Source organism: Benincasa hispida, chromosome 6 (assembly GCF_009727055.1).
Source record: "Benincasa hispida cultivar B227 chromosome 6, ASM972705v1, whole genome shotgun sequence".
Classification (NCBI taxonomy): Eukaryota; Viridiplantae; Streptophyta; class Magnoliopsida; order Cucurbitales; family Cucurbitaceae; genus Benincasa; species Benincasa hispida.
Genome location: NC_052354.1, coordinates 38,924,293 through 38,937,275, shown reverse-complemented (window position 1 = coordinate 38,937,275; position 12,983 = coordinate 38,924,293). Strand labels below are relative to the sequence as shown.

General features: G+C 31.6%; 1 protein-coding gene across 3 annotated transcripts; it reads left to right on the top strand.

The window, feature by feature from the left end:
• Positions 1 to 6,883: 6,883 nt before the first annotated feature.
• LOC120080531 (xylose isomerase) lies at positions 6,884 to 12,306 on the top strand. 3 transcript variants are annotated; one of them, XM_039035217.1, is made up of 21 exons: positions 6,884 to 7,035; positions 7,309 to 7,384; positions 7,492 to 7,596; positions 8,381 to 8,455; positions 8,537 to 8,666; positions 8,754 to 8,845; positions 8,933 to 8,983; positions 9,408 to 9,484; positions 9,560 to 9,614; positions 9,712 to 9,813; positions 9,912 to 9,963; positions 10,081 to 10,126; positions 10,252 to 10,307; positions 10,465 to 10,516; positions 10,635 to 10,714; positions 10,832 to 10,902; positions 11,017 to 11,057; positions 11,149 to 11,248; positions 11,376 to 11,447; positions 11,571 to 11,648; positions 11,951 to 11,986. In XM_039035217.1, exons 2-21 carry the CDS (start codon positions 7,325 to 7,327, stop codon positions 11,984 to 11,986), a joined length of 1,431 nt encoding a protein of 476 aa, XP_038891145.1. In that variant the 5' UTR covers positions 6,884 to 7,035; positions 7,309 to 7,324. The 3 variants fall into 3 exon arrangements, with proteins under 3 accessions (XP_038891145.1, XP_038891144.1, XP_038891143.1); XM_039035216.1 differs by having other exon boundaries at positions 6,912 to 7,067; XM_039035215.1 differs by having other exon boundaries at positions 6,947 to 6,996; positions 11,951 to 12,306.
• The last annotated feature ends 677 nt before the right edge of the window (positions 12,307 to 12,983 follow it).

The window sequence follows — 12,983 nt, the reverse complement described above, 5'->3', positions numbered from 1 at the left end:
AACAACCTCTCTACTATCTCTAAAGCGAGTAGGAGTGAATTCCCTCTTGCATCCTATGTCCCCAGCTATCTATCTAGTCTTACCCCTAAAATGACAGTCATATTGAGCCGGCGCTGTTGAGCCAATCCTCATCTATGCAAATCTAAGGGCAATCCCAAATAAACAAGAGTTCATAGTTAGCTCAGGATTAAGGTCAAGTTACCTAGATCATCGCTTTGAAATAGTTAGTCTTAAACAGTAAACAATATTATAAAGTAAGAGTGACTCATTTCGTGGTCCGATCTTGTACAAACTCTTTTGCACAAGGACACTCCCACTCCTCATGTCCAATATGAACGAATTAGGATCACTTCATTTGTAGCACTTTACAACTCCTTGTAACAACTACAGAGCAGACTGTATCCAATAGTGTTACCAGAATAAGGTACCCAATCATTTTAACTATTTAATTGAACCTGATCCACCTTTATGTCTCTACATAAAGTTCAAGTACTCATCCAATAGTCAAGGGACTTTTTGGTTTATTGGATTTCTATTCAAGCAATAGATTTATTCAACAACATCTTTATTGAATTATCAGAATAAGTTCCATTGTTTACATACCACAAATTTTAGGACATAAAACCCAACACCTTCATTCTCTCATTCTCACTGCCTTCAGCCTTCGTTCTCTCAATTTGCCTTCTTCATTTCATCGTTTTTTTCATTTCTTCAAATCATTTCGCCTTCTTCTTCAAACCTAATTAAAACTCTTACAAATTTGCTTCAGCCTTCTTCATTTCTTCATTGGCAAAGCTTCTTCTTCTCCCACATTCGTCCATTAAATTGTGAGGTTTGTACCTTTACTATACAAAATTTCATTTTTTTTTAAATAACTATAAATTTTTTTCCTATTCTCATACTATTATATTTTTTTTATATAGTTTTTGTTGTTGTTTGGGAAACAAAGAACAAAAAAGGTAACATTAACAAAAAAATCATATACTCTCATAATATTTTGTTTTTTTTCATAGTTTTTGTCGTAGATCCATATTCTCATAATATTTTGTTCTTTTTAATAGTTTTTGTTACCGGATAACAAAGAAAAGAGAGACCATTGTCACTTTGGGGAAAAAAAGTAAAACCACTATTAAATTTGTGACTTTACTATTTATTTATTACTATTTTTTTTATATTTAGTAGTTCTATCATGTTAATTTTTTAGTAGTTGTTGAATTCAATAATATTTACATATTGATGTTAGTAATTCTTTCTCTATTAGTGTTAATCTTAGTTATTGTTATTAGTGTTAATCTTATTTATATTATGTTATACCAACATGTTAATCTTATTTATATTTTGTTTGTTTTTGTTTGTATTTAAGTATAGTTTATTGTTATGTTTAAAAAGTTAATGTTTATGTTTTAATATTTTTAGTTTAATACAAAATTATTATGATTTTTTGAAATATATTTCTTATGATATTTGATTTTTTTAGTATTAACTTTGAAAATATAGTTTAAAATAGTTTGAAAAAGTTTAATTTATTTTTATGTTTAAAAAGTTGATGTTCATAAACCTTAGAAATTTGAAAAAATAGTTTTAAAAAGTTTACCTCATCGTAATGTTTAAAAGTTGATGTTTATAGTTTAAAAACTTTAACATTTTTTGTTTAATACAAAATTATTGTGGTTTTTTGTATAAATTTCTTATGATATTTGAAAAGTTTAATTTGTTATTATGTTTAAAAATATTTATAAAAAGTTTAATTTATTGTTATGTTTAAAAATAGTGTTAAAAAGTTTACCTTATTGTGATTTTTATTGTGATTTTTAAATATATTTCTTATATTTCTTATTGTGATTTTTATTGTGGTTTGTTTTTGTTTAGGTTTAATAATTAGTAGAACAATTAGTAATGTATTGTTTTGGTTTTTTTTTTAGAAAATGTCAGACAAATGCTTGGGATTTATGTTGTTTACAAATGGTAATATGATTGATGGTATTGATGGAGTTGACTATGACCAACCACCAAGTGGGGGTTTTGACATAAATGTGAACAGTGAAATTGTATTTGAACAATTCATTGAAATGGTTAGGATGTCACTTAGTGTAGATATGAGAACAAATCAGATAGTAATAACATATAGACATCCTAACCTAGAACCATCAATAAGGTTTATGCCATATCCTATTTTGAATGCACAAGCTATGAACTTGATATTCTCAATCTCGATGCCACTGCCGAATTTAGTGTATTTGTATGTAAATGTAAATAAGATAGGGTTGGATATAAACTTGAATGCACCATTTAGTTAGTTTGAAGATCCAACTGAATGTATTGATCCTGATTCGGAGTCAGTTGTATCGCCATGTGATAATGAAGATATGGCGGTTAACAACTAGTATAGAGATTTCAGAACTAAAATGGATGATGAATTTGAAGAGTTGGATTTCGATAGTCGTGAACATGAGTTACCTTGAGATACATTCAACGATTTGGATATGAATGTACTGGATACCATTCGAGAACATGACCCAATTGTAGCTCTTGTGGACGTTGACAATACTCAATTGTATAAAGGGATGATTTGTCAAGACAAAGAAATGCTACAATACGCAGTCAAATGTTTTGCTATTAAATGTCACGCACCATATGAGGTTGTGGAATCGACACCGACACTTTGGACAATTTGGTGTAAGAAGTGGGAGGAAGGTTGCAAGTGGAGACTTCGTGCAATAAAGAAAAAATCGCATGGCTTATTCGACAGTGAGCCGATCACCAGAGTGATGTACGATGACTGGCCACAAGTTTGTCAACTGTACCTCGGTGTGACCCCATCTGTCGACAAAATTAAAGGATCGAGGTTAAGTTTGATATGGTTAGGAACACAATTCCGTGAGCAGATGATGCAGACGAGGAAACCGTCATAAGATATGTGCGAGCATATATACTACAAATGATGGGTAGAAGTCTATTTTTCGACAAATCAAGTCATTTTGTTTACTTGATGTTCCTGCCACTACTAGCTAACCTCCATGATGCGGGGTGGTATTCGTGGGGTGGAGCATGTTTGGCATGGTTGTATAGACAACTATGCAAAGCAACAAGACCTGAGGTTCATGAGATAACTGGGCCTCTCATACTTTTGCAACTATGGGCTTGAGAGCGATTTCCAACAATGGCTCCACAGCTACAACATGTCAATGACGTTCAGTTAGCTGGACGAGCCTATGGTTCTCAATATATTATTTTAATTCAATTTAATTTTTATATCACTGATCTAGTTAATTTATAATCTAAATTATCAATTTAAGAATTTAGGTGGAGAGACAAATTTTATGTGACTAGGATAGCCACACATGTAGTCAGCTAGTACAGATACATATTTGTTCTGCTTCAACTTGATCAAGTACATTAACACTAAACCAAATTGATTATTTTATACACATTTTTATTGTATTTGTCTTTAATGTTCTCCAATATAATATTTTGTGTTTCAGGTTATTTGGGAGCCATACAAAATTATTATGCATACTTTGTCCAATTTCTGTACGAATGATCAAAACATATGGCGGACGATGAGTCCTCTCATAGGTTTTCACATTGGTGAGTGACATTTTCCTGACAGGGTGATGAGACAATTCAGTTTTCAGAAGGATGTCCCATTGCCTTGTAATACTGAACCCCTACTGCATGATATCGATTTAAGGACTGTAGATTGGTTCGAAAGAGTTGCACATTTGGTAGTACGATAGCATTATCGTGCAAGGTTTATTGCAGTAGGGGTTTTTATTGAATAGTTTGACAGGGATATTACTCAAGACTACATTCATTGGTATAATAATATCATAAGGCGCTACTTTACTTGTCCGGGAGTAGCTGTGGGTCATCTGGTAAATGAATGAATATTATCTAATTATTTTTAATTTGAATTTATTTTAAATATTATCTAATTGTTTTATAATTCACAGAGATCGAACAACAGTAAAATCCGTGATGTTGCAAATGATCCGAACCAGGTTCTTGCTATATGTAGTGACAACCAAAGCTATATGGAGGAGATACATTATATGTACGATATACCTATTGTTCCTCTACCAGCTCCGATGAGGTTGCCCATAATGTGGAAGAGTTGTCCCCTATGATGCAGATACAGAGTCAAACAGATTATGTTAGTTCGATGATGATGATGCCGACATTTGGTTCAGGACATTATGACTCACAGGCCGGTCCTTCGTCTTCATATGTGCATGGACATGGTCGGGGTCGTGGAGAGCATAATGAATATTTATATTATGAAGCACCTGCAGAGGTACCAGAGCAACATCAAGAAGAACCAGAGCAACCTCAAGTTCGAAGTCGACGACGACAACTAGCTCGAGCTCGAAATCGACGACGTCCGCCTTGTGGGACACATTGATTTTTGTAATTATTTTTATATAAATGAGATATTTTAATTTATAATTTTTTATTTTTATGAGATATTATTTTTTTTAATTTGTTCTTTTTAGAATTAAGTTAAATAAAATAATAAAATGTTTTCAAAAATTGTTTTTATAAAATGGGAAATTAACCAAAAAAAAAAAAGAAAAGAAAAGAAAAGAAAAGTGAAGGTCGAATCTTCAAAATTCGACCTAGGTTGGTCGAATTTTGAAGACTCGACACATTAAAAAAAACAACCATATTTTTATAAATAGTTTCAAAACAACAATATTTTTATAAATTATTTTTAAAACAACAATATTGTTTTAATTTTCCCTTTTAATTTGGCCCAATTTCAACCCATTTCTTCTTTATCTTTTTTATGCAACGTGTTCGAGAAGACTTTTTTGTCGTGTCCCAAAGTGTCTGAAATTCAAAAAAAAAAAAAAAAGACATGCAAATTGGCTTGTCGGACACGTGTCCCCAATGTGTCGGGACGAATTCTTGTTTGACACTAATACCACCTCTAATATGAAGTGTCTGTGCTTCATAGATAACTATATATATAAATTAAACATGTATAAAATAATATATAAACTAAATTATTTTGTAATATTGTTTAAATTTTTTTGATAATTATCATCTTAGTAAAAAGAAAAAAAATTTAATTGGGATGATTTCATTATTTTCCTCATCTTGAACTTCAATATAAACAAAAATATTATCATTATTTTTTAAAATTCATGGTCACTTGGTTAAGAAAATGTAATTGAGAGAGGGGTGATATCTTCTTATAGAAGATAGAAGAGATACTTGAAATAGAGATTCCATTTTATATTTTTAGGTTCACTGAGTTTAGTGAATATATGTTTGACAAACAACTCAAATTCTGTTTCTGAAAACTGTGTTCAGATTTTATGATTTAAACCGTGTAATTTCTGAAAACAACATTTTTTTTTTTAATCTAAAATTTGAATTTTAAAATTTAAAATGCATAATTATATAAAACAAAAATAGAAACATTTAGAAATATATCTCATGTAATAAGTCCAATTCAATTTTTTTTAATTAAAATATGTATTATATAACATATTATGATTTAAATTAGTTAAATTCCAAGTTTGGTTCATATTGTTTGAATAAAGTTACAAGTTAGTCCATATGATTTAAAATTTAGAATTTACTTCCTATGCTTTGAAAGTCCATATGATTTGTTAAATGTTGTGTAGAGACTTTTTATTATGAAGCTTTTATCAAACATAGGGTATAATCATAAACTTAAATTTTAGATTATTCCAAGTCATAGGGACCAAAATTTCAATTTTTCTTATAAATTATATAATATTACAAAATGATAATTATACAATTTTTTTAACACAAAATATTTAAACATAAAATATGTTCATAAATAGATTAACAATAATCGTCGGTCAACTAATATTTGGTGGTAACTATAACTAGTTTACAATTATTTATATTAGAATTCAATTTTTGAATTTTGCTACCAAATACATATTTGCAAACATGAAATATAATTCTAGTTTTCGAATTTCTGTTTTCAGATTCTCACTCCTCATATTGCTATTAACAAAATTAAAAAAAGTATCTACAACAAAATTTCTGAAAAAACAAAGAAGTTAGAAAGAGTTGGGTAACAAAATCAAGAAAAGAAAAAGAAAATGGAGAGGAGATAACGGATGAAAAATGAGGGTTGAAATTAGTTATTACAGAGAAAATTTAGATCGATCCAATGTGATTTTTTAAAAATATTTTTCATGAATTAGATACTACATAATAAAATGTGATTTTTTTTAAAAAAAAATTGATTGTTTAATATGTAATAGATATCAGAGATAAAATTAGAATTTTATAATAATTTAAATGTTAAAATATATAACATATTTCAAGAATCATCTCCTAAAATAGGCCAAAGAAGAAATCAAATGTTTATCTAATATTAGATACATGCATAGGTATATATATTTAATAATACGATAAGTCGACAAGAAAATTAAATTTCGCATTTATTTCTTTAAAAAAATTTGCATATACAAATTCCCCAATTTGTCCTTCTTCGTACGTAAATCTGAGTCAGGGTACTTATCCAGTTGTAAATAAATATCACATCACATCTGCCACGTCAAAATATATGCTATTTTAAAAAAATCATGCGGTTACCTAACATAACATCACTGCCCAATAATAACACAACTCATAACCTACTTTTTATCCAATCAGCGGTGAACTTATCACTTCCATCAATACACAACTCATTTTGATTTATGCTTTCCATTTATCTACGAAATCTTAACTAATTAATCAAACCATAAAGACAAAACTACCCCCGAAATTTGATCATTATATCCGTTTCACTGGCTACGCGACTCCGATATATTCGTCAAATGCGGTTTTTTTTTCTTTAATTAAATGTGATTTCATTCGAGGTTTACGAATTTTTATTCATTTTATATTATATCTAAGAAAAGAATTCAAATTTTATCAGTTTCAAAAGAAAAAAAAAAATCAAGTTTTATCCTTCAATTGCCCCCCCACTATATATTTGAGCCTTGCGAGGGCCACCGATGAGATGAGGTTTGATATTTTGTAGTTCTTCGAGGATCACTTCGATTTGTGAGTCTGTTTCTTCGCTTTTTCTCATCTGGGTCGGTGAATTTTCACTCTTTTCACTGTAACCCTTTTGATTTTTGCAGTTCTGTTCAGGGATTTTACTTCATTTCTCTGTAATTTCTGATGGGTCGATGTTTCTCTTATTGATTCTGTTGCGATCACCCTGAAATTGGCTGATTATTTGTTTTTGGGCACCAACGATTTTGGACTGCATTGTTGATGATTGATTGGTTTATTTATTGTTTCTGATCGAGGTTTATGTGGTGAATGTTGCAGAAGTAGGGAAAGAAAAATGAAGTCTCGGGAAGTATCGGTTCTGGTTTTGTGTTTGGTTGTGTTGTTTCTTGGAGCGGTGAGCAAGTTCTTCTCTGTTTTGTTAAATTTGTATTGAATGTGATTATACTTTTTGTGAGTCTCTGTGGTTTTTGTTTTTTTGAATATGTTTTTGGATACTTGCAGATTGCTGAGTCTCCCACATGTCCTGCTAATCTAGATAGTGAATGCGGTCATTCTGGGGATTGGGAAGGGGAATTTTTCCCTGGTATTCCTAAGATTAAGTATGAGGTATGTTGGTGTGATGAGACAAATAATCGTTTGTTTTTGTATATTGTAATGAATTCTGGCTAGAATGTTAAATAAGTTGATTTCAATTCGAGTTTCTGCTAGTTTTACTTCTTTGGATAAGTAATATTCTGCTGCAAAATTGAAGGGTTTTCCTTGCATTATTTGAAGGATGAGTTTAATTTTAGCTATTAGAGTGGTGAAAAGTGTTTAAAGTACTTTTCTAAATTTTCATGGTGTTTGATAAGGTTGAAGTGATTTTGAAAACTACACTTTTAGCATGTTTGGGGTGTTCGGGAGTGATTCTAAAATGGTTAAAATCACTTTTGGCATTTCTAAAATCACTTCTAAACATGCTTTCAATAATTCAAAACTAATTTTGATAAGTGATTTTATACTGATAAAAGTAATTTTAACCCTTTCAAAATCATTCCCAAACATGCACTTAAAAAATCCTTTTAATCATTTCAAATCACTCTTAATAGCAATGAAACCTACTTCAAAAGTGTGGAATTAAACATTGAATTGATTTGGAGTGATTAAAGTCATTTTAGAGTGATTTTATTCAAAGTAATTTTAACAATTTCAAAATTACGCCCAAACATGCACTTAGAAAATGCTTTTAATCATTCTAAATCGATTTTAATAGTATGAAAGCATACTTAAAATGTAAAATTAAACATTGAATTGATTTGGAGTGATGGTTGCAGTACCATACTCACCCTAACTAACAAACAATTTTTTTTTTTTTTTTTTCTTTTCTGCCTGCTGCTTCCTTACCTATCAGGGTCCTACTAGTAAAAATCCACTGGCATACAAATGGTACAATGCCGATGAGGAAATTCTCGGGAAGAAAATGAAGGTTTTGTTTTTTTATTCCCAGTATTGTTTAGGATTCAAAGCATATATTAATTGTTTCTGACAGGAAATATTGTGAGTACAGGACTGGATGAGATTCAGTGTTGCATATTGGCATACATTCCGTGGGACTGGAGGAGATCCATTTGGTGCTGCCACTAAGCATTGGCCATGGGAAGATGGTACCAATTCAGTGGCTATGGCAAAGAGGAGGAGTAAGTGATGAATCCATATCCTCAATCCTATTGAGTAAATGTGGTGGGGTCAATATAACTGACATGAGTTTATGTTTGGATGCACAGTGAGAGCTAATTTTGAGTTCTTAAACAAACTTGGGGTTGAGTGGTGGTGCTTCCATGACAGAGATATAGCCCCAGATGCACCAACTTTGGAGGTATTACTAAGTTTCTTCTACTTTTGCATGTTTGGGATAATTAATTTTGCTAACTAAGTTTCTATTCTGTTTGTATGATTTTCATAGGAAACTAATGCAAACTTCGATGAAGTGGTGGCTGTTGCTAAAGAGCTTCAGGTAATTGTATTTGTTATATATTTGGATAACCTATTTTGATAAATGCGTTTAGAATTCAGCTTATTGAATATGAAAGTAGTTTTATTTTGACTGCTTAATGTGGGGCAAGAGGCATGTGATTCATATCCAATATCTCTCTCTCTCTCTCTCTTTTATTTTTTGGGGTGTGGCCCACCAACTTCATAAGTTGATTTTAAATAACTCAACTCTACCAAGTTCAATAATGTTCACTAGTGAAATTTGCACATTTACCTAGGAACTCGATCTTCCCCTGTTTACATATTAATTCCGCACTACAAAACTCAACTCAACGTTCCAAACAATCCCTTTCTATCACTTTGTTTGTTGCTTTATAGAGTTATTAGCCTTCGAGTTTGATGACCTCATCAAGATTGAGTTTATATTGCCATATGTTACAATGCAGGGAACCAAAATTAAACCTCTGTGGGTTACGGCACAACTCTTCATGCACCCTCGATACATGCACGGTGCTGCTACTAGGTAATATGTTTTGACCTTTGTTATGAATTGCTGCTCCTGATATCATTATTTGAGCTTTTTTTGTTTTTCCTGCAGCTCTGAAGTTGGTGTATATGCATATGCTGCTGCTCAAGTCAAGAAAGCAATAGAGGTGAGTGTAAAGAGACTTATTATAAGTCAACCATGCTTGGTTTAGTTTAAATTTTAGTACCAAATAATAATCTAAGCTAATTTTTCGTTTTCCTCAGGTCGCTCATGATTTGGGTGCAGCAAACTATGTATTCTGGGGTGGCCGCGAGGGTTATCAAACTCTATTGAACACTGACATGGGGAGAGAGCTTGATCATATGGTGTGTTATTACAAAATCTTTGAGTTTTCAAACTGTTATTTATTGTTTCTCGCATTTGGAACCGAACTATGAAGATTGTTTATCTTATTTGGTTGCAGGCTAGGTTTTTTCAAGCTGCCGTGGCCTACAAGAAGAAGATTGGATTCAATGGTATGTTGGATTTCCAAATATTTCACGGAGCTGCAAAATTCACCATGGAAATTATGAATTCCTTGGGATATTTTAATGGTAGTATGTCTAGTTAAATCATTTCCTTGAACTTTGTAGGAACATTGCTAATTGAACCCAAGCCCCAAGAGCCTACCAAACATCAGTGCGTTTCTTTACTTTCTTTTTTTACTTCCTCTCTTTAATTATTGGTTCACCCATCTGTATGCCTCCTGTATTGGGCTGTGACTTGTGAACCTTTATGCTTACGAATGCCTTTTACTTTATCAGGTATGATTGGGATGCTGCAACATCAGCTAATTTCCTGCGGAAATATGGTCTTATTGGTAATTATTTCGTCTTCTCTCTTAATTCATGGACCTTTTGTTGTTTAACTTGTATACGAAAAATTGTCCCCTTTTTCCTCTTACAATGCCCTTAACTTGATGTATTTGCATTATTGAACCTGATCTTTATTCCCCTCCTTTTCTATCTTGATTGTAGATGATTTTCAGCTTAACATTGAATGCAATCATGTCACCCTATCGGGTCACAGGTAGGCAATCCATAAGAAATGATTGATTTTGATTACTCTTTTAACCGCAATTTGTAGTTCTTGTTTTCATGTGGAAATGTGTAGTATTTTTTAAACTTCTCTTGTTTGTACATTTCAGTTGCCACCATGATCTTGAAACTGCAAGGCTCAATGGGATTCTCGGAAGCATTGATGCAAACACTGGCGATCCTCAAGTTGGTATAAATCAAACCTTTAACATCCTGAACTTATTGAATTCTTATATTATAATATCAGACATGACATTAGGAAGGCATAGCTGGGTAGACTACTAAGTTTAGCTATTTAATGTCACAGGTTGGGATACTGATCAATTTATGACCGACATCGGAGAGGCGACCATGGTTATGCTCAGTGTTGTGAGAAATGTATGTAATATATCAATCTTGGTTCAGTTTGCAAACAGTCAACTGTTATAAGCTTCTTCACAACATGAAAGAATTCTAAATCACAGAACTTATTGTTCTTTCTTATGTGGGCAGGGAGGATTGGCACCTGGTGGATTCAACTTTGATGCTAAATTGTGAGTTCCCTCTGTTATTTTCTATTTCTATTACTCAGCCTATATATGCCATTATTGGTTATTCATTGCTCCTTTGCTGCTTAAACGACAGGCGAAGAGAGAGCACAGATGTTGAAGATTTGTTTATCGCTCACATTGGTGGAATGGACACCCTTGCTCGTGGACTTCGAAATGTTGCTAAGCTAATTGAGGTAGTTTCTTTATTCCTAACCTTCTTTTGTCATAACAAACTTTAGCATGTTCTACTTAAGTTTTGGGTTTCATTCTATCTCCTTTTAAACTCTATTAATAATGTTTAATGGTGATGTCTTGAAAAAGGATGGTTCTTTAACTGAGCTTGTTCGTAAGAGATACGAGAGTTTCGACACCGAGATCGGCGCACTAATAGAGGTAAGCTGTTTTAATTATTTCACTTCATTATCTATTTGATTTTTTTTCTTTTCTTTAGTACAAATTTGGGGTGGGGGGATTTGAATCATGGTGCTTTAATATATAATGCTACATTTGGTGCAGGCTGGTAAGGCTGATTTTGAATATCTTGAGAAGAAGGCCTTGGAATGGGGAGAACCAAAGGTTCCTTCTGGCAAGCAGGTAAACACAGACACTATCAAACATTCTATGAAAGGATATTCATAATTCACATTACTCTTTTTATTTACCATAAAATTGTATTGTAATAAGTAATCAGTAACAACTTAAACCAAAAATTTTATGATTGGATAGTTAGGAACAAGTTTGTAACTCAATCAAGTCCATTAATCCAGCAAACTCAATAACTCCTAATGCGAATGGGAACATGTTTGCTTTGATTATCACTTTCCATTTCTGCATTTTTGCCAGTTTATATGTGGCTGAACTTAGCTCTGATAGAGGATTTGTGTGCAATGTTTCAGGAACTTGCTGAGATGATTTTCCAGTCGGCACTTTGAAGAAACAAGAGCTGTTTCTTCTTCTATTAGTTTTTCTTTTCATTTTTCCATATGGTTTAGAATAATGAAGGCCTATTCATGGGTTCAGTCTTGTTCTGATTATGGCAGAAAAGTATAATATAGAACAGGTAGAAGAGTTTTAGGTTCTACTCTAGTTGATAACTTTATCTTTGTTGGGTGTGATTAATGTAACTATTAGCAAGGGAAAGTGGTAAGTTCATTTTTATTTGGATTCTAAATATGTTTTTTCTTTCTGTTCTTTATCATCCTCGTTAAGATTGCTTTTAAATTGATGGCTGAGTTAATGCCCTACTTATTTATATGTTGACTAACCAATAAAATCCCATATGAAAGCTCATTGCTAGGATTGTAAATTTCATGTATTTCATCTATTCATACTATTCATGAATTGGGTTTGTTGGGATGGTAAATTTCTTTAACTCAAGTAACTTTTATTAAATAATGAATTCAATTCAACTATAAAATATATAGGTTGGATTGGTTTGGTAATAGGGTCATTTATCTAAATATTTGTTTTACATATGTAAAAATTATATTTAATTATTTTTTATATATTGAATTAAGATTTAATTTAATTTCAATTTATATTATAAAATTTTCTTTCTAAGAGTTGGAATATAAATTGACCAAAACAATTATGAAATAAAATAAAAATAACTAGATATAAAAATAAGTGTATTGTATATAAAAATGATATATTTTTTAAAATTAATAATAAGTTTGGATATGGGTTACTTTATGTGATCCATTAGTTTTATGGGATTGTTGTTGTGGTGGCTAGTGTGTGTTGAAATTTCTTCTCCTAAATGAACAGGTCTAGTTAAGTACATTTGAGTTTGACAATAACCTTACCTTTCAATTTGACATTGATGACTTGTTTGGAACCTTATGATTTGAGAGATTTCAATTTAGAACGGATTTCAAATGAATTTTGTTGTTTGTTACCACAGGAAAGTGATTTTAAAATCTGAAGTAA